At 33.4% G+C, this 20,728-nt stretch overlaps 1 protein-coding gene across 3 annotated transcripts; it reads right to left on the bottom strand.

The window, feature by feature from the left end:
- Positions 1-240: 240 nt before the first annotated feature.
- LOC106055784 (RCC1 and BTB domain-containing protein 1-like) lies at positions 241-20,498 on the bottom strand. 3 transcript variants are annotated; one of them, XM_056011993.1, is made up of 15 exons: positions 20,390-20,498; positions 17,732-18,022; positions 15,874-15,981; positions 15,346-15,512; positions 14,825-14,915; positions 14,318-14,385; positions 14,041-14,148; positions 12,572-12,714; positions 11,627-11,817; positions 9,976-10,031; positions 9,735-9,805; positions 8,012-8,065; positions 7,247-7,344; positions 5,621-5,751; positions 241-4,466 (listed from the first exon to the last, which is right to left on the bottom strand). In XM_056011993.1, exons 2-15 carry the CDS (start codon positions 18,006-18,008, stop codon positions 4,326-4,328), a joined length of 1,704 nt encoding a protein of 567 aa, XP_055867968.1. In that variant the 5' UTR covers positions 18,009-18,022; positions 20,390-20,498; the 3' UTR covers positions 241-4,325. The 3 variants fall into 3 exon arrangements, with proteins under 3 accessions (XP_055867968.1, XP_013067687.2, XP_055867969.1); XM_013212233.2 differs by having other exon boundaries at positions 20,311-20,470; XM_056011994.1 differs by lacking the exon at positions 20,390-20,498 and adding an exon at positions 20,033-20,174.
- Between the last annotated feature and the right edge of the window lie 230 nt (positions 20,499-20,728).

Genomic DNA, 20,728 nt, shown 5'->3' with positions numbered 1-20,728 from the left:
CACTCAACAGTTGGCATGTTACATCACCACTTCAACACACTCAACAGTTGGCATGTCACATCACCACTTCAACACATTCAATAGTTTGCATATCATGCTTTTTTTTTTCAAGTGAAACTAGGACCTTTGATAGCTGTAGCAGCAAGCACTTACCAAAAGAGTGCAGTATTTCAAGAAACATCCTGCATCCAGATAAGCAAAATGTTCAAACTGAACAAATGAAAAGAAAGGAAACAAAACTGTGTACAAGTGATTTGTTTTCTATCAATACAAAAATTTGATCACAACAAGAGTTCAGTGAATGCACAATGCATTGATCAACCAGCTGCACTAGTTGGTTCTGACAAAACTAAAAAATAAATATTGATATTTAAAAAAAAAAAACAGGACAAATGAAAAAAGGCAATTTAAAAAAAATGGGACTATTGGAAAAGAGTAGGTCAATTTAAAAAAAAAAAAGGAAATATTGAAACTAAAATGGAAAAAGATATTTTTTTTATATGAGACGAATGAAACTAAATTGGGTTAAATTTAACAAAACTGTGAAAAATGAAACTTAAGTGGGTCACTAAAGTGTCTAATTTAAAAAGTGGGACAAATGAATAAAAGTGGGTCAAATTTTAAAAAGCATGACAAAAAATGTAAGTGATTTAAAAATATGACCATAAAAATAAATGTAATGGACAGCAAATATTGTGACTGTTGACATATAATGTAAAATTATTAAATGCATTTACACAGACTTTCTATTCAATGAAACAATCAAAAATTAAAAATGGGATTTTTTTTGCCCAAATTAAATTTTAAAATAAATATTAGTCTTTCTGACTTAAGATTAATGAACTGAACAAAATACCTTATCACAGTAACATTAAAACATTCAGTTGCATGACACTTTAAAACCTAATGTATATTTGTAGTACACAGGAGAAGGACAATAAAAATAAACACCAAAGTGCAAACCAAAAAGAATGCTTGTTGGCTAGCTGACTTTCAAAAACTAACAAATTTGAGCAATACTGCATTGTAGAAGGAAAAAAATGTAATAAAGGTAAAAGGTCACCTGACGGCTGGCTCAGGTTTTGAACATCAACACAGAAATAGGAAAGTCACTAACCTTGTGGAGTTCAGATTAGAAATAAAGGATTGCTATGTAGCCAAGAAGAGATTACACACATTGCTTCTTTTTTTTTTTTTATAAGCAGAATTATCATCATATTTATTTCTTCTACAATAGCTAGAAGAATAAGGTCAGCTAACGAGAAGCCATGGCAATATGTGCCTGCTAACTCAGAAGCCAGGGTAAATGTGCCTGCTAACTCAGAGAGGCCATGGCAATGTGTGCCTGCTGACTCAGAGAGGCCATGGTAAATGTGCCTGCTAACTCAGAGAGGCCATAACTCAGAGAGGCCATGGCAATATGTGCCTGCTAACTCAGAGAGGCCATGGCAATATGTGCCTGCTAACTCAGAGAGGCCATGGCAATATGTGCCTGCTAACTCAGAGAGGCCATGGCAATATGTACCTGCGAACTCAGAGAGGCTATGGCAATATGTGCCTCCTAACTCAGAGAAGCCATGGCAATATGTGCCTGCTTGCTCAGAGAGGCCATGGCAATATGTGCCTGCTAACTCAGAGAGGCCATGGCAATATGTACCTGCGAACTCAGAGAGGTCATGGCAATATGTGCCTGCTAACTCAGAGAGGCCATGGCAATAAGCGCCTGAGCATCAGGGAAAAACCAACAATAAGTGAGAGTTGTATTAGTGAGGTCTTGGAAACAGAGTATACAAGCAATAATGTGCAGCAAGTGATGGCTTGATGCAGTATATATATATATACACAATCAAATATATTATCCAGATACATTTATAAACTACACAAACAGTAAGTATCACATCAATCAGTTGTTCACTTTCACTGATAAGTGTTTTTTTAAATGAAAAATAGATTCAAAGCTTTACTTAGAAAATACTATCATGACCAAAACAAAAATGTAGAATGTCTATTGCAACATGTCTGTATCATAATTTGTTTATACAGGTTGAACATTTATTCACACACGATAAATGAAAAACTATGAAGTGACTTGTTAAATGTAGGATGAGTTGCATAACCTGCTTGGCTGCTTAGTTAAGGGTTCAAGTGCATATCCTTATTCCAGCTGATGTGTTTGATGAGTGCCTAAAGGCAGCACTAGGGGGCATGGTGGCTGAGTGGTTAAGCAGATGGCTTCCAAACTGGGAATCCCGGGTTCGATTCATGATGAAGAATGGGATTTTAATTTTGGGATCTTTAGGGTGCCACTGAGTCCACCCAACTGTCATGGGTACCTGACATTAGTTGGGGAAAACTCAAGGTAGATAGTGCTAACCCAATTGTTAATCAGTAAATAAGACTATCACTAAGGTTATCACCGTAGAGCTCAAGTTCAGACTCAAACTGATGTGACCTATTGAAATAATCTTGACATATCGAGTCAACAAAATCAAACAAATTTCAAGGAGCCAATCAAACTAACAATGTTTGGTCTGTGGCATATGTATCATGTCATCAAATTTAAAATGATTAGACAACAAGTTACTTTTCTTATTGGGTAAATAAAGACAGGATAACAAAAAACAAAGACCAAAAAGAAAAATTGGGAAATAACAAAAAGAAAACTACAAATCAACAAAAACAACAAACACTCTGACATTTAAAAAAGTAACACAGAAACGTCTTTTTTTTTTTTTCATTAAATTAGAAAAAAACAAACTTACAACTTAAATTAAGTTATTGCACAGTGGGGCTCCATATTCATATATAAATATGTACAATGTATTTCTTATGTATACAATATAGAAACCAGGGAGGACAACCTAACTCTGAAAACAAGTAATATATCCCTAGTGTTTGTATTAGTATTGTAGTGCCTAAGTGGTATACAACAACATTCATACTTCGTTACAGCACACAGTGGTACTCTAGTGGTATACAAAATATTTATAATTTGGTAGTAACAACTCAATGGTATCCTAGATATGCAACATATTGTGTTCTTGTGGTATATATATAAATATATTTATACATTTAAAAACATTAAAAAAAAACAACACTGAGGTATTAAAAAGTTCCAGCTTCACCTTCAAACTTGTTGGGGTACTAGAGATTTTGTTTTGTTACAAGCTCATAAATTCATCAGAAACATTAAAACTTAGGACTGATTTCTTCAATCTTGGGTCAACAGAATATGAGCTAGGTTTTATTTTTAGACTTCTGGCCTTCAATTGTAATAAGACATCTCATGAAACATTACAAATCTCATAAAATCAACAGAAAAAAAAATTACCAAAATAAAATATCAGAAAAATATTTCATATCAATGATTAGTGTTAAATCAATGGAATGTTAATAATATCCAGGAAATACTTGTTATTTATAAACTTTGTAATGTAACTTTTCAGGGTAGAAATAAGAAATAGCTTCCTATACACCTATGAAGTTCATAGTACAATTTTGATTTTAACTTGTGGAACGAACAGTTCAGTTGTTAATGAATTCCAACCATAGAAACTTGAGATAAGATTTAAATTCTAATTAGACCATATCTTGCAAACTTTTGCTAAAACAAACAATATAAAAGTGTCTCAAAAGAAAAAAAACACTTTGAAAAAAATAAATGATTGAAGAGCCTTCATTTTTAAAAACATCTGCTTACTTTGCCTTCAAACATTGATAACATAATAATTGCAATTAGTTTTTTTTCTATCTCAGACTTTTTGTTGGATGCACATTTATTTATTATTTCAATTGTTAACACTTGGAGTATAAAATTTAATTAATAATTTATTATTACTTAATGTCCTAAGTATTCTTATCTTAATTTGTAAATATTATTTATTTCTTAAAAAAAAAATATTTACTATGCTTATCCATTTCTCCATCTAGTCCTTCTTGTTAGTTTGATTTAAGCAGTTAATAATTGATTTTTTTCTACTAAATATAAATTTAAACAGCTCATTTCATATATGAATGATATTGAAAGCACTTGAATGCGCTGAACATGATGTTCAAAGCTTGGATTGCCTCTATTTACTCAAACCCTTAGGAATTAACTCTTGTTCTAAAATAATGTCCCATTTCAATTAAGAAAATAAAAAAATAAAAAAAAAAAAGAATTACTTTCTAAGACTTGACCTATTAAATAATTTATTACATTTTCTGTTCGAACATTTTTTTAGGTAAAATTTTATAAGAGTGTCAATCATTGAGAAAACATTGTCAAGAAATTTTCTATCCCAGCTGCATCCTAACTTCCTGTGGCTCTAATTTGTATGTAGAAGTCAGTTTCGAAATGCTCCAGCTAGGCTGGCTTTGTATATGAACTCCTTCACAACTGACTCGTCCAGTTTGTTAAAAGCCTCGCTTTGTGTCACGGCTGTCATGTGGTTCAGTGAAAAGCGGAAACAGAAATCTTCAAGTGTCTGTAAAAGTTAAAGTCAATAAAACATTAAATGAAAGGATCCACTTGCTAATCCATAGAATTAGTTTTAAATTTTAAAAAGGAAAAAAACACACAAGGGAGATAAAAGGAAAAAATAAACAGAATCAATTTAAAAAGTTTCATACTAGGAAAAGGTAACTCTTCCACTAGGTCAATTTAAAAGTAGAAAATTTGAAGAAAAAAAAGGAAACATTGAATAAGTAATTTCTATAGACATTTTTATTGTGGGTTGGTGCCTGAGTGGAAAGGTGATAAGCTTCTGAACTGAGAGGTCCCAGGTTTGAATCATTAATACTGGAATTTTAAATTTGGAGTGTTTGAGACACACATGATTCTACCCAACTTTAATGGGCACCTGATTTAGTTAGGGAAAAAAAAAGGTGGTTGGTCATTATGCTATGTCATGTAACAGTTGCACAATAGCCCTTTGAAAGGGATGCTAAAATTCAGCATCCAACAACAATTTCCCATTACCATTGTTTAGTTGTTCAAGTTTGGCAAACTGTTTTGACATAACAGCAATTGCAAAAGAAAAAAAAAAGACCATTCTAATGAGTAGTAACATTCTGTTTAAGAGGGTGTTCTAGTTCCTGATTTTTTTTTTTTTCACTTAACTTCAAGAATCCCAACACTTTGTTTGAAGTCTTGATCATATGTTGAACTAAATCAACACAAGCATACTAACCACTCTGCTAGTGAGGTGATTATGAAATAGAAGATTGTATAGTTATATATTGTTTGTATCAAAATTACTTTAAAGCGGCAACCTATAAAGAGGACTAATTCAGCTTCAGGCAAGTACCAGATACCAAATAAAATAATTAATTACAAATAGTTAATTAACTAATTGGTTTCTTTTTTTTTATATTGATTCTTGTGTTGTCAGGTAAAAGTAATAATTGTACAAACTGTCAGCTTGATCCGAGTTAGGGTGTCAGAGAAATAAACTTTTACCAGACAGACAGACAGAGTGAGTTGATATAAGCTTTCTAATAAAAAAAGCCAAAAAAATTTTACTTAATAAGGAGAAACAAAAATTGAACTATTTAAAATTAAATTTGATGATGTCCAGGGATGAACATGATGGATCATGTGATCATTTTACTTCACTGTCATTTTGACCCAGCCACTCACCTGTGCTCCAAACTTAATGGCTGCAGCATAGAGCATGGCCACATTATCCACAGAGATACTCTGTCGGATGAGGGACTCACACTTCATCTTCAGGAGCTCTTCACAGTAGGAGTTGGACAAATCTAGCAGGCCTGAAAACAGTAAAAGATTAAGGAGATAAAAATTGAGAATACAAAGAAGAAATATTGGAGGCACAAGCCACAGCAGATCTTAGAGAGAAATTGGAGATGGATTGGTAACACCCTTAGAAAAGATAACAACAGAGCTAGACAGGCCTTAGAAAGGAACCCCTAGGGAACAAGACATAGAGGAAGACCTAAAAGAACGAGGTGACGCAGTATACTAGATGAAGCCGAGAGGACAGGAAAGACCTGGAAAGCCACTAAAAAACTAGCGAGAGACAGTGGAAAGTGCCTTGATTTTACTGAGGCCCTATGTTCCGTATGGAACACAAAAGAAAGATGATGATGACAAGCCATAACAGCAACAATTTTAACTGAGCTTTTGCTGTATTCTAAAAATCAACAAAAATTCTTTCTTTAGTGCAGAGTGCTTGATTCAAAGGACACATTTTAATTTTGTAAAAAAAAAAAAAAGTTAAATATCCAGATTAATCATAATAGAACAACTATAATCATAAAAAAAACACAGTAACCAAATCAATCAAATGATTTACTTTGTTATAGTTTACAGTCTTCAGTTTTTGATATAAAACAAGAGATAGCACTACTTCAGCTTTACTATTGGAGCCAAAATGACTGGTGCCTTTTCACAGAAGATATCTGGACCTGGTCATGGATTAGTGTGGGTTGTTTCCTCTCTATTTTGATACCCAGTATTATAGTATTTTGTTGTTATAAGTAATCATTACCATTAATAATATTGTACTTTATAATTTATTTATGCTACTTAACTTTTCAGTTTTATATTAGTTCAATATACATATAATATATACTGTACTTCAACCCACCCACACATGCCCATTACAGTTGTGGACCTCTAACTCACACACTGTCATACATTACACAGATTCTTTGGTGGCATCTGTTAATAAATGCTGATAAACGTTAATTGATTAATCAGTGATAGAGTGCACAACAATATGGTGAAAAAAAATAAAATAAAATTTATATTAACAGAAATTTCACAAAATTTTTAGTAATAGAACACATGGGGAGAGTATCAAGCTTCTGCTGGATATTTTATTTTACTATCCAGCACAAAAAGTACTATCTGGTGCACCCCTATTAATGACCAAAAAGAAATATCTGGGTCAGAATCCTACAAAAGACTTGTTTTAAATAGATGGGGAAAGAAAGGGGGGGGGGAAATCTTAAGCATTCAAGACAGATTCCACACAGCATATAGTTCTTAACAAAAGTAGAGAGATAGTTTATTGGCCAGAGACCTAGTCTATTAAGTAGTTCTTAGCAAAAGTAGAGAGATAGTTTATTGGCCAGAGACCTAGTCTATTAAGTAGCACTTAACAAAAGTAGAGAGATAGTTTATTGGCCAGAGACCTAGTCTATTAAGTTTTCAGAACCGACTCATGTAAAGACCATGTACATGTTTTCACAAAGATCAGAAAGTGTCATGGTATTTTAATAAGTGGAAAGGTTTTCCTACCTATGGCTTCATCAGGACTCAAGTCAACATCATCAGTGTACAGATATTTGAGGAAGGCTTTATACACAGGATAGGAATACTGGGTGATCTCAATAGACCTGGATATACAAAACAAATGAGATAGTGCATGTCTTACATTAACATTTAGAGAAATAAAATTAAAATACTGCTAGGAAAAACAAAACTCGTGTCCAATGCCAACATGATATGAGTAGAAAATTTAAGTAACAAACAAGTGAATATTACATGTGCCATCAAATTGAAGCCAGACCTGAATCTAGCCAGATACTACTAATTTGATATATTGAACTAGATCAGGGGTTCTCAACCTGTGGGTCGCGACCGCCTTGGGGGTAGATTGACGATTTGCCAGGGGTCGCCAGAGACCATCGAAAAAATGAATAGTTTTGTCTATTCTTCAATTGCTGTGTGTCTGAGTGGGGGGCGGGGGGGGGGGGGATGGGGGGGGGGGCGGCAGAGTGTGGGATTGTAAAGAGGGGTCGCCGAGCTTAAAAGGTTGAGAACCGCTGAACTAGATGATATATAATTACAACCCTGTCAACCTACAATGGAGTTGTTTTTTAATTTTCTTTGTGGCAAAATAATAATTAATAACAAGTGGGTTGTTGTTTTGGGGAGATTTAATTTTCTTTGTGGCAAAATAATAATTAATAACAAGTTGGTTGTTGTTTTGGGGAGATTTAATTTTCTTTGTGGCAAAATAATAATTAATAACAGAAACTTTCAAGTGATCAAACTACTCACTCTTTGCTTCCTTCATCCCAGCAAGACTGGAACATTGACCTAAAGTGCTCACACCTGCAGGGGGAAAGAACAGAAGTATTGAATTAAGGAAAACTGATTGGTAATGAAAATGTAAAATACTGTGCAATGCTAAAACAAAAATGATACATAATAATAAAATTTAAAATACTAAAAGACAATGAATTTTAAAGATTGTAAATTCAAATTCAAATGCCATTAAAGTGATGACTTGAAAAGTTCAAAAACTTTTTTAAAAAGCAATACAATTTGACCCTGCTCTTTCACGTCATGTATCAGTTGCCAGACATGTCAAGAGCAAGTGGCTACATTAACCAGTCAAGGCAAAATACTAAAGGTCGATGATTTTTTTCCCCCTCTATTTTGAAAAGTCCAGTCACGTTAAGAAGTTCTTTACTTCCCCCTTTAGCAGGGGCATAAAAAAAAGTGACCTAATGTGATGAAAGGGAAGCAGAGTATTGGTATGTATTCTAAACAAAAAATTATTAATTAGATTAATTAATATAGAAGTTATTTTCCTGCCTAAATACGTTCACCACAAGAACTCAACGACTGAATAGTTAAAACAAACTAGTTTTTCACTTAATGAGATATATTATTTATTCATGTTTAGAATTTTTGCTTTTAAAATTCATTTTTCTGAAAAGGTATTTAATGGGCAATTTTATTCTAATTTTAAAATGATGTCAACATTATGACTAACTTCAAGGTATCCCTTATTTTGTTTAGAGTACATACTACTGTTGCTTTTCATTATTCCTTACAAAGGCTTACTTAGGTGAATTTCTTTCAAGGTTTGTGTACTATTTAAAAAAAAGTTATCTAAGTTGTTATTTTCTAGTTCAATTTAGTCAACAGAGCTAATAATAGACAAGAACATAGGAAGTGCTCAGAATGTCTCTAGCTGCTTCTTACTTACTTTCTCTCCATAAAGTGACCTAACTGATCTAAAGATACTTCTTGAACTAATATCAAATAATAATAAGGTAAAATGTTTGTAGATCTAAGAGTTCTGCTAGTTTCATTTTGCTTTTTGAACTGCTTCTGTGTAGCCCATCTATAGTATGTTCAGTGCAATGTGGTCCTATCTCTTTTGTGTAGCCCATCTATAGCATGTTCAGTGCAATGTGGTCCTATCTCTTTTGTGTAGCCCATCTATAGCATGTTCAGTGCAATGTGGTCCTATCTCTTTTGTGGAGGAGGGACTTAATGAGAAAGTTCTCCATGCTGCTATAGGCACTCAGCAAACAAAACTCAGATTGAGCTAGGTTTCAAACTGGAGTCTCCCTAATAGGCAGCCAAGCAGTAGTTGCATCTCATCTCCACTTCTGGTTTACATGTGGATTCAAAGATTTTAATACAAAGACAAATTATCTTTTAGTCATTGTATCATCACCTATAGGCAATGTGTGCTTACATCTCTAGTTCTGTGTAAAAATGTTTCCTACTCATCAAATGCTTCCATTTTCCATCAGAATCTTTACAGCTTGGCATAGAAGGAGGCCTTCAGTATTACAATTTTTATAAGAAATCAAAGACAACATGATTTTGTGTATATAATCATTTAGAAGGTCAAGTGAGTGCATTGGAATAATCTCATGAAATATTTAACAAGACAATATTACTAGCAAACTAATTCAACTAAAGATTCTACATTATGCCTGAGGTACTGAGCCTTGCTATGCAATATGCCAACATTACTCACCTCATCTTGAGAATAGTCTTGTGTACATGTATGTCTTTCCCATCCACAACAAACTTGATATCACTGGTTTCCTGAGAGGAGGAGAAACAGTAAATCTGTTAAGTCCAGGGTAAGTTGCTACTGGTAAATATCTCTTTAAATGAGTTTATTCATTCCACTAAGCTGCTAGGGTTAAGAGGTGAAACATTAGACAGTAACTGAAATAATCTTATCTTCTGGAAAAAAAGTGAACATAACTTACTGGATTATCAAATGCTGCTGCCACTGCATCAGCCACACGCGAACCCTTGATAAGATCTGACAGGCAGAAAAAAAGAAGCAGAGTTTTCTGTTGTGTAAGCATATTTCTACCTATCTATCTATATTGATATATATGTATATATTTTTACATAACATAATAAAAAAAAGTCCATGACAAGACTGAATACCCCACACATAATCATTCCAACCATAACAAATTCCCAGGCTTTCAATGTGTTATTCATAGCAATTACCCATATGTGGACGAGAATGTATTTCTTTCTCAACAGGCTCATGAAAAGTGCTGCTATGACTAAAGGAGGCCAACAACAACAAAAATATATATAGGAGATATATATATATATATTGCCTATCAATTTTATCTACTTAGCTAATTCACTTGACAAAAACATTAAAAACTAGGCTCTAATTAAGCAGTTGAGATGTCCAAGTATGGTTTGGGATTTCCGCACCCCTTTTATGAACCATGTGACCCTGCAAAGGATTTTATCTCATGGCCAGGATGAGGAGTTGGCTCTTCACTGACCCCTCAGTCTAATAATAATAATAATAATAATAATAATAATCTTTATTATCCGTAAGGAAATTTGTCTTACAATTTGTGCATTACACCAAACAAAAAACATTATAACTATCAGAAACCAAAGTGTACATTCACACCAGACTCACTCATAATTTACATGTGACAAAGTTTATACCAGATTGTTCTTATTTAATGATTTGATTGCCAGGGGAACAAAGGAGTGTTTGTGTCTGTTTGTCATTGCTATCTTTGTCTTGTATCTCTTTTGTGATGGTAAAATCACAAAATCCTGACACAAAGGGTGATTCTTTATTTCAAGGATCTTGTTAGCTTTTTTATAGATTATTAGATGTTTGTCTCAAACAACTGCCCAAATGGGGTTTGTTTTTTGCCGATGATTTTGCCAGCAGCATTTAGGATTCTATAAAGTTTATTCCTATTTTTAATGCTCAGATTGCCATACCAGGCAGTGTTATTGAAACTTAAAATATTGCAGATGTGAGCATGATAAAACATAGCCAAGGCCTTTTCGCTAACATTAAATGAGGACAGTTTTCTTAGTAATCGTAATCTTTGCTGCCCTTTTTTGCTGATATAATCAGTATTTGCAGTAAAATTTAGTTTATTGTCTAGGATAGTACCAAGGTATTTAAAGGTTTGCACAATTTCAGTAGTCTCTCCAGCTACAGAAACAATATCATTTTCCTTCTTGTCCCTACGAAAATCGATTATAATTTCTTTGTTTTTTTTTACATTTAATAATATCATTTATTCACACCCGTCTGGTTATGAGACACAGTTCCTTAAGCCAGCAACATGAGTTCCTTCTCTCATGCGAGGCTGGAGGCCAAGCCCACCAGGGGGCCTCCATATGCCTATAATCAGACCAACACTTTTCTTCACTTTTGGCAGGGCATGAGAGGGATGACAGCATTAAAAAGGTTGGGAGTTATGAGCTGATTAGCTTTAGAGCTGCTGAAGCTCACTATTAATATTTTTATATATATAAAAGTTCTGTTATCATGTCCCTCCAACTAGAACTGGAAGTTGACCAAAAAAAAAAAAGATCAAAACAACTAGTGCACATTAACGAATTTCTGCCGCTCACCAACAGAGTAAATTCTCCAGGAGACAGGAGGGGTTGAAAATGCAGCGAACACATCATCTGTGGATGAAAACCTGGTCATCCAAGGGCTGGTCAGAGACTGGCCACGACACTGACCCCACATGTACACTTTGCCATTCTGGCACATGGATGCAGAGATGTGACTGTAGTGACTGGCAGCTATCTCCACAAACCTGATGGGTAAATATGAAAACTGGTTCACAATCATATTCTCTTGTATCATTAAACAAATGAGACATCAACTAGTTTCACAATCATATTCTCTTATAGCATTAAACAAATGAGACACCAACTAGTTTCACAATCATGTTCTCTTATAGCATTAAACAAATGAGACATCAACTAGCATGTTCTAAGAGAATTTTCTTTTTTTCTTTACTTGGGAAAGAAGGAGGAGGTTATGTGACAAGGTAATGTGACAAGGTAATGTGACAAGGTTATGTGACATGGTTATGTGACATGGTTATGTGACATGGTTATGTGACAAGGTTATGTGACAAGATTATGTGACATGGTTATGTGACAAGGTTATGTGACAAGGTTATGTGAAAAGGTTATGTGACAAGGTTATGTGACAAGGTTATGTGAAAAGGTTATGTGACAAGGTTATGTGAAAAGGTTATGTGACAAGGTTATGTGACAAGGTTATGTGACAAGGTTATGTGACAAGATTATGTGACATGGTTAAGTGACAAGGTTATGTGACAAGGTTATGTAAAGAACTGCACAAAATGATTGATAGCTCAGCCTGCATTTTTAAAAGAAAAGTTTCCTAGCTCTAGCGACTCATTGCTGCAGACCAATGTACAGGCACTTATTTTGCTTTCTTGAATGATAGATCATTCTGACACATTTTACTACTAACAGTAAATATGAAAGAACCTATAGGGTTGTCACTGTATGACAATGTAGGCCTAGAAAAAATACCTTTCACTCTGAGATGTGACTTTCGCAGGCACCACCGCATTGGCTTTATTCCCTGTCCCCAGCTGACCATATGAGTTAGCTCCCCAGGAGTATATAGATCCTTCATCTGACAGGGCCAAAGTGTGAGCATAGCCACAAACAATCTGGATGATAAAAAGTCATTCACTAAATAAACTTCAAAACAAAACCATTAGCAAAAAAGTCAAAGTAAAAGTTTAACAGCAAGTTTAAGATGAGCTTATGATTAATTACAAATAAAGGTATTATGTGGCCAACCAAATGACTACCTGATATCATTACCCCAATGGGTTTTATATACTCATTGAGAGTTAGGTAAACTATGGGTCTTAAGGAAATCAGCCAGAAATCCCTGCCATAAGGGGTTTTTTTTATTTGCTCTTGTATAGCACTTTTTTCATGCTATAGCGTCTGCCCCTTAGTCAAGTCCTTTCATTAGGACCTACCTGTTTAAAACTTTTTTAGTTTGTCATTTAAGCTGTCGTGTTTGTGTTTGTAATGTTATTACAGCGCCTTGAGCCTACATTTTGTTTGTTAACAGTGCTTCATAAATAAAATTATTATTATTATTAAGGAAAATGTTCAATGTACAACCAGAGGGTTTGGAAATGGACAAAGAAATTGCATTTTCATTGTAGTTATAACTTTAGGATTGAATATAGTCAAATGACTATGTTTCAAAATCAAAATTTTTTTAAGTAGGACCATTAAAAACGTATAAAGATTTTTAAAAAGGTATTAGTAACAATGTTGACTCAAAAATCTTTTAACGAAGACATTTCAAAATGCGATTCTACTTGATGTAAAAAAAAAAGACTAAATGGACTAACTAAATAGCCCATGTATGCAAAAAATAAAATTGGAAAATTGTTATAATTATGCCTGTAAGATTCTTTCTTTTTATTAAATTGTTAAGCCCTACCCCATTCTGGGAGCTTACAGCACTCTCCCAGATGGCTTGGGAGGAAGGAGAGGGAGGCAAATGAAACTTTTGGGGTTTGGAAAGCAGCACTGATACAAATTTGAGAAACACTCGCATAATCATTGTATACTTTTCCTATAGCTTTTGTGACCATATGCAGGCAAAGGGTATCTGGGAGATTGTTTCTGTCCTGCCCAGCAAACAAAACTCAAATTGATTGAAGTTGCAACTAAAAACTTCTAGTCAACATCAGGATTTGATTTAAAACCCTCTTGTTAGGCAGCCACGCAATTTATGCCACCCCGTCATTATTAAGTTGAACCAGCAGACATGTCAAAATGTCAAGATCTTTAATTTGTTTTGTCAAGAGAGATGCCTGAAATGTTTTTTTTCATCATTAGTTGTAATTAGTTATAATGTGGGAGTAGCTAAGTAAAATGGGAATAGCAACATCAACTTATAGCATTAAAAATAATACACAAAAATACAAAAGTTAAAAAAAATAAATAATTAAAATAATTTACCGTACCTGAGTAATTATGATAGTCTGCAAGGCAACCACGCGACAAGGATTGGGCTGATTGACATTATTGCCGATTCCCAGTTGTCCATTTCCATTATATCCCCATCCATAAACCTGTAATTTTGAACATTGTCAATTCAAATACATTTTTTGACCCTCAATTATAAATTTCAGAAGATAATTGCCAATAAATTCAAATGACATAATCCACAAACATTAAATCAGCAGCCAAAAAAAGAATAAATAAAAACAGTTCAAAGAGACAGAATCAATTTCTACTTACCTCCCCATTATCCAACAAAGCCATTGATGATGTCTGCCCACAAGCAATGGCCACTGCAAATCTGGTACCTTGTGAAAGATTTCAATAACTTTTTTTATAAAAAGAAAGAAGCAAATAAAAAAAAAAAATCATGTCTAAAAAAAAATGATCCGGTGCCACTATTAGCTGCCGCCCCAGTACTAAAATCTTTCTGGCATTTTCTAGAAATTATAAAATGATATAGGCTGCAGATTGATGAATAATTGTATTTGATAGACACCTCATCTAGAAGTAGGCATTTATGGTAAAAACACAAAATAAAATAATGTTATCAATGTGTAGATTGGTTGCTAGCTCAAATTAAAATTTTAATTTAAAAAAAAAATACTTTTAAATGAATGTTCAATCATCATCATCATCAAACTCTCTTGCGAAAGCCCTGGACAGAATGTTCAATGGTAACTTACATAAAAACATAAAGACAGTGGGAGTTAACTTGAACTAAATTAAAAAAAAACAAAAACATACCAATAGTTGCAGTAATTTTACGTGGTGATGGCTGATTGGTGGAAGAGCCTGTACCAACTTGTCCACAGTTATTTTGACCCCATGCATAGACCTGAACACAAAAAAAAATCCAATTTCTTCAAATTATTTTATGCATAAGGTAGACTAATAATAGAGAAAAGGTTAGCACAAAGTGGAATTTGTAATTTTAAAAAAATAAGATATAGTATAATCAAAAGGAACAAACAATTTTATAAATGGTTAAAAATGAATTAAATGGATTATATTTCTGTCTATGATATTTGCGCAGACTATAAAGCTATTTACATAATATATAACTATAATAAAGATATCTTGCCAATCTATTTAGTGTATTTAAACATGTCTCTCTGAATCTAGACAGTGCATTTAAAATGACATGAACTGAGTCACATAAGTCTAGTCAGAACACTAAAGATAACAGGACGAGTCCAATTAGAAGACTGATATTATTTATTGTGAACAGCATCTCAATATGACTACATCTGCTAAGTTAAAATCACCTCTCCATCTGACAATAGTGCCATTGTATGGTGGCTACCACAAGCTATCTTGACCACCTTTCTGTTAATAAGATTGGTGGTGACCAGGCCAGGAATAAAGCCAGGACTAGAGGAGCCGTTACCCAGCTGACAGTAACCATTGTGACCCCAGCTGTAAACCTCACCAGCTGTTGGAGAGAATGAGAAAATGCCTTCATAAAATATTTTATAAATATATTAATCTTAAATAATTGATATCAACAATTAAATTACCTTTATATCCCATAATATGTAAAAACTAAGGGAATAGTTTATCCCTTGTAGAATATAGAACAGTCATCCACTATAACACTTGGAAAAGCAGAGGGACAGGAGTTTTTTTTTTTAAAGCAGAATTTAGTAGATCCTTATTTTTAAAAAGCCAAGCCCAGGAACAAAAACTTGTAGATGAATGTTTTTACTATATTCTAACTTCACTCATATAGCATCATATTTTGTTAACCATACTAGACTTAGGTAAATAAATAAAACAGACAAAGGTGAACAAACCTTGAGTCAGAGCAACAACATGAGGACCACTACCAAAGGAAATGTCTATCACTTTCTTTTGGCAGAGACTGTCAATTTTACGTGGCTCAAAGCTGCTGTGTGAGTCCCCTGTTGAAACAGAATGGTAGAACCATGTGTCAAAAACTAAAAGAAAATAATTCAGAACTGCTATTGAATTAGTAAACTAATTATTCTGGAGGCCCGGTAGCTGAGTGGTAAAGCGCTTGGCTTCCAATTCGGAGGGTGGCATGATATGGCCTAAATTGTGCAGATGTGACAAAAATCCAAAATATCAAATACCAATCCTGAGGGATTCAGATTCAAATCCTGGGAGTTTTAATATCATGATCCTTAGGATGCCTCTGAGTCCACCCAGCTCTAATGGGTACTTGACAATAATTGAGGAAAAGTAAAGGGGGTTGGTCATTGTGCTGGCCACATGACTTCTTCGTAAACCATGGGCCACAGAAACAGAAACATCGTCTGCCCTACAAACCCCATGGTCTGAGATGGGAAATGACTTTCTTCGAGAGGAGTAACTTACTTAATATAATTCATACTACTGACCACAAGCTAAAACATTCAGCACAAAGTCAAGGCTATCTTCAGGTCAGGATGGTTGAAGTGATTATTATAAAGGAAGAAGAAACTAATGTCAGATAAATGTTCTTAGTTTTTAGTGCTTCCTCGAGCCATAGATTTTAAAAATTCCCTGTCTCCATCAAGACTCAAAAACAAGCAATAGTTAAGAGTAGTCCCTTCACCTAAGCCATCACATAAGCAATCAGGGAAACAAAACTAATAAACTTTTATGCTAACTAGTAATAATTACATTGTTTCAGCCCAGTAAGATCAAAGGAATTATTAACCTACTTTTACATAAGAGAACTGCAGCTAGTAAAAAGAAGAGACTAGAACTAGGTCAGACTTTCTCATCTAGTACACTCTAGGATTGGAAATATTTAAAAAAAAAAAAGGAGTGTAGAAGAAAGTTTAGTTCAGATGGAAGGTTGAATTAAGAACACTACTTTGGCTCAACAAATCTATTTAACTACTGTGTCGAATTCATGTGATGATTCTTATTGAATTATAATTTTTAAAAATATTTGGATTTCCATTTGTGGATTTTTCTTACGGTGCTTTATTCATGTCAGAATTGTGACAGTATTTTATCGAACAACTATGGCCCTCCTAAAATTTATAATCCTAAATAAAGAAGCACAAAAAACACTTGACAGAATAATCCATTCACTTGAAAAACACATTATGGAGCTTAAAAAAGCATGTCATCATGAACAGCTTGATGAATGATGATTATAAATAAAAGCAAGATCCCTCCAAATAAAATTCAGCTTCCATTCCATTCCAAAATATCTTTTTCTTTTAAGCCAATTACATAATGTGCCTTCAGTATAATGGCATACCATTTAAAGTCCCACCAGTTGAATCCTTCTAAAAATGTGTTTAAAAAAAATCAAGATGTCAGATCTAAATAGGAAATCTTGGCTAAGCAACAAATAAAACAGTTGGGGATTTGTATTGTTGACAAACAAGTTTATTATCTGACCTTCAAAGCCAACATCTAATGCAGCGGTTCTCAACCTTTTATGCTCTGCGACCCCTTTTTACACCCCCCACTTTGTTGTGACCCCTCCCCCACACACACATACAGCAATAGAAGAGTAGACAATAACAATCCATATTTTCGATGGTCTTAAGCGACCCCTGGCAAATTGTCAATCGACCCCCAAGGGGGTTGCGACCCACAGGTTGAGAACCCCTGATCTAATGCTACCTTATAAGAAAGTATAGATTTCTCTCTAATGATAGGAAGATACAAAGAAGAGAAAATACCTACCAAGGCCAAGACAGTTGCTGCAATTTGAACCAAAAGCAAACACATCGTCTGTGTCTGTGATAAAAATAGCTTCATTCCCAGAGTTCCCAAACACAAATATTTTTCTTACAGTGGACAGAAGCTCTGTGTTGAGGATGCAGAAAATAGGCCACCTGCTAAGATCCATAAAGTGTCTAGAAGGAAGAAGTTCTGGGAATCTAATGGCCAGATTTGATAAATTCCTCTCTGGCAATGTTAGATCCATATTTTCAGTAAACGTTAGCTCCTCTTCTGCCATTCTGACATATGTTGCTTTACAACAAAAATGAGTTGTCAAAAGTTTGAAATTTGAAATTTACAATTTTTTCTTAATTTCATTTAGAAATGGTTAATATTTTGAGCTTGAAAGGTGCATAGTGTCATTTTAAAATTGTAGAAAATGTGTGAGATAGTATACAAAATGGCATCTTTTGATGTAACATGGAACACATGGGTTAGGTTGAAGCAGGGCTTTTTTTGTGACGGTACGCACTGGTATGGCATACTGGCACCTTTTTGAAAAAATTATTACTTGTATTTTAATGCATATTATTAATTTTTAGTAGTTAAAAATTAGGCAATCAACTACTGAGTACTGGCACTGGGTGGAAGTAATATTCTACTAAAACCAGGCATTTTTGTTGAAATGGATTAACAATATAATCTGATTGCATTATTTATATCTTACTATATTTTATTTGTTTTAGAATTACTTAGATGTTGTCATAAAAAATGTGTCATAGGTGCATCAGGTGGTGTACTAAGGTTTTAAACCTCTATCGATTGTAAACAGAGTAATAGCATTCTGCTTCCTAGTGTGCTTCTGTTACTAAAATCATCATTAATTAATATACACAGTGTAGATAATGAATATTCTTAAAAACTAAAAAATGTAAATAACTTTAGTTATAAAATAGGTCTTGGTGTCCCAGATGAAGCACCTTAAACGCGCTTGACTTTTTTATACTAATTAATATTAAGGTAATGTGAATTGCTTAATGGTATCACTGATACTGATTAGTAAACAAATAGTGCCATTTTCATGGAAAAAGGCTAGACTCTACATGGTAATTTATAAGAGACATTAATAGACATGGTGTCTCCAGTATATGGTCTAGACCAGTGTTTCCCAAAACTGTGTTTAGCTGACAATAGGCCTGAATGGGTGTTCTACTATCTTCACCTTCCCCTATCCCTTAGTCTGTTGGACTGTTGGGGCACCACACAATGTGTGTCTTTCTCCATTTCTCTCTCTGTCTTTTGCCTTGGATACAACATCTATCAGTGGCAGGCCAGGTCATTCTTTTATGTTGTCTTCCCACCGATTTCTCTGTCTGCCTCTTCTTCTTTTTCTTGCTACTGTTTTCTGAAGGAAGGTCTTTGCAAGCCCTGAAGATCTTGAAATATAGCCATAGCATTTTAGTTTGCAAGCATTTTTTACAATAATTAGCGGTCATCATGGGGTCCAATGCTGTAGAAATCCTGTGATGCTGTCTTTAAATGTGATACCTAGGATCCTTCTATAGTATCTCAATTCCATTGCCAGGATTCTCCTCTCTGACTCTGCAATAAGCGTCCAAGGTAGCCATGACCAGGAAGCGCATTAGTCTGGTGGCGAGGGCTATGCCTTTGTCTTCCTATACTGTTTTGAGTTTTGCAACTGCTGCTGTAAACTGTGCAATTCAAGTCAGTAATTCGGGTTTGGTTCCCTCATCTGAGACATTAGCTCCGGTGTATTAAAAACTACAGACACTTGTCAGCTTTTCAACTCCAACGCATAATTTGAGTTTTTTTCTGCATTTTTGCATACCAGGTGATTTAATTTTTAACATCTCTAAAAAAAAAATAAAGTGTTCAGCTAATATTCAAAATTGTGAAGTGAACCGTTAAGAAAAAGTTTGGGAAACACTGGATATGTAGTCTTCTAGATGATCTAATTATTATAATAATTTAAATAATTAATAGATCTATAATATCTATATAATTATAATTATTTAATAATATTTAGACTTAAGAAATTCTAACTGAAGTAATTGTAAATATCTTAATATATAATAATATATATTAATAATTAGTTATTTAGATCTATACTATAATTTGTATTATAATATATTATATATTATATTATAATATATTTAATAACAATAATTAGATCTCTATAGATACATTTTAAATAAAATATATTAATATTATAATTATTATTTATAATTAATAATATAATATTATTATTAATTAATACATTGTTAAATTTATATTATATTTATTTTATTATAATAACTTTACTTTTACTAATTTATAGATCTAGATCTATAAATTAACTTATATAAGTATAGACAGTCTATAAACACAGCACAGAGTATAGAGTATATACTCATATAGTCACTAGATCTATAAATCTATCATATCATATACTCATATCTATAGAATACTATAGATCTAGAATAATCTATTATAGATTCTAGATCTAATCTAGATCTAGATAAGAGTTAAAAATAAGTATTACAGAATACTGAGAATCTACTTAAAATTATTTCTAGATCTAGAATAATCTATTTATTTACCCCCTATCCAGATTTATCTAAATTACATCTGGTCTAGAGTCAAGAGTACTACTAGATCTAGATGTAAATATTGACATACTTAGATACTAAACTAGATCTACATCTAAGCCAATTAACTAGATCTAGAATCTAAGTCCCAATTTTTAGTTCTTCATAAATTTTAGTCCTTTTTTTTTCTTCCGGATTTTAGATACAACCATAGACATAAATAAATAAGTCTATGGATTCAACATACAATACAATACATCATACAGAATCTAAGATCAAGACTTTTACTTTAAATTTAGAAATCTAGATAGATCTGAAATCTATAATAAATAAAATTTGATCAAGAGGGTCGTATTTTTTATTTAAATAAATAGAAATTCTATATCTATTAAAGTGTTATTCCATGGCATTCGTATATCTAGCTTTTTGT

Source organism: Biomphalaria glabrata, chromosome 15 (genome assembly GCF_947242115.1).
Source record: "Biomphalaria glabrata chromosome 15, xgBioGlab47.1, whole genome shotgun sequence".
Lineage (NCBI taxonomy): Eukaryota > Metazoa > Mollusca > Gastropoda > Planorbidae > Biomphalaria > Biomphalaria glabrata.
Note: the sequence above shows the minus strand (reverse complement) of the source record. Positions and strands in the feature narration are given on the sequence as shown.

Bases quoted from the DNA above. Each gene is read 5' to 3' on its own strand.
- LOC106055784 (XM_056011993.1), bottom strand. From the start codon at position 18,008: ATGGCAGAAGAGGAGCTAACGTTTACTGAAAATATGGATCTAACATTG. The intron at 8,066-9,734 runs GTGAGTAATGTT...TTCCCCCTGCAG, and splicing joins AAGACTATTCTCAAGATGAG to GTGTGAGCACTTTAGGTCAA. The intron at 5,752-7,246 runs GTAGGAAAACCT...TACTGTTTTCAG, and splicing joins GAGTCCTGATGAAGCCATAG to GCCTGCTAGATTTGTCCAAC.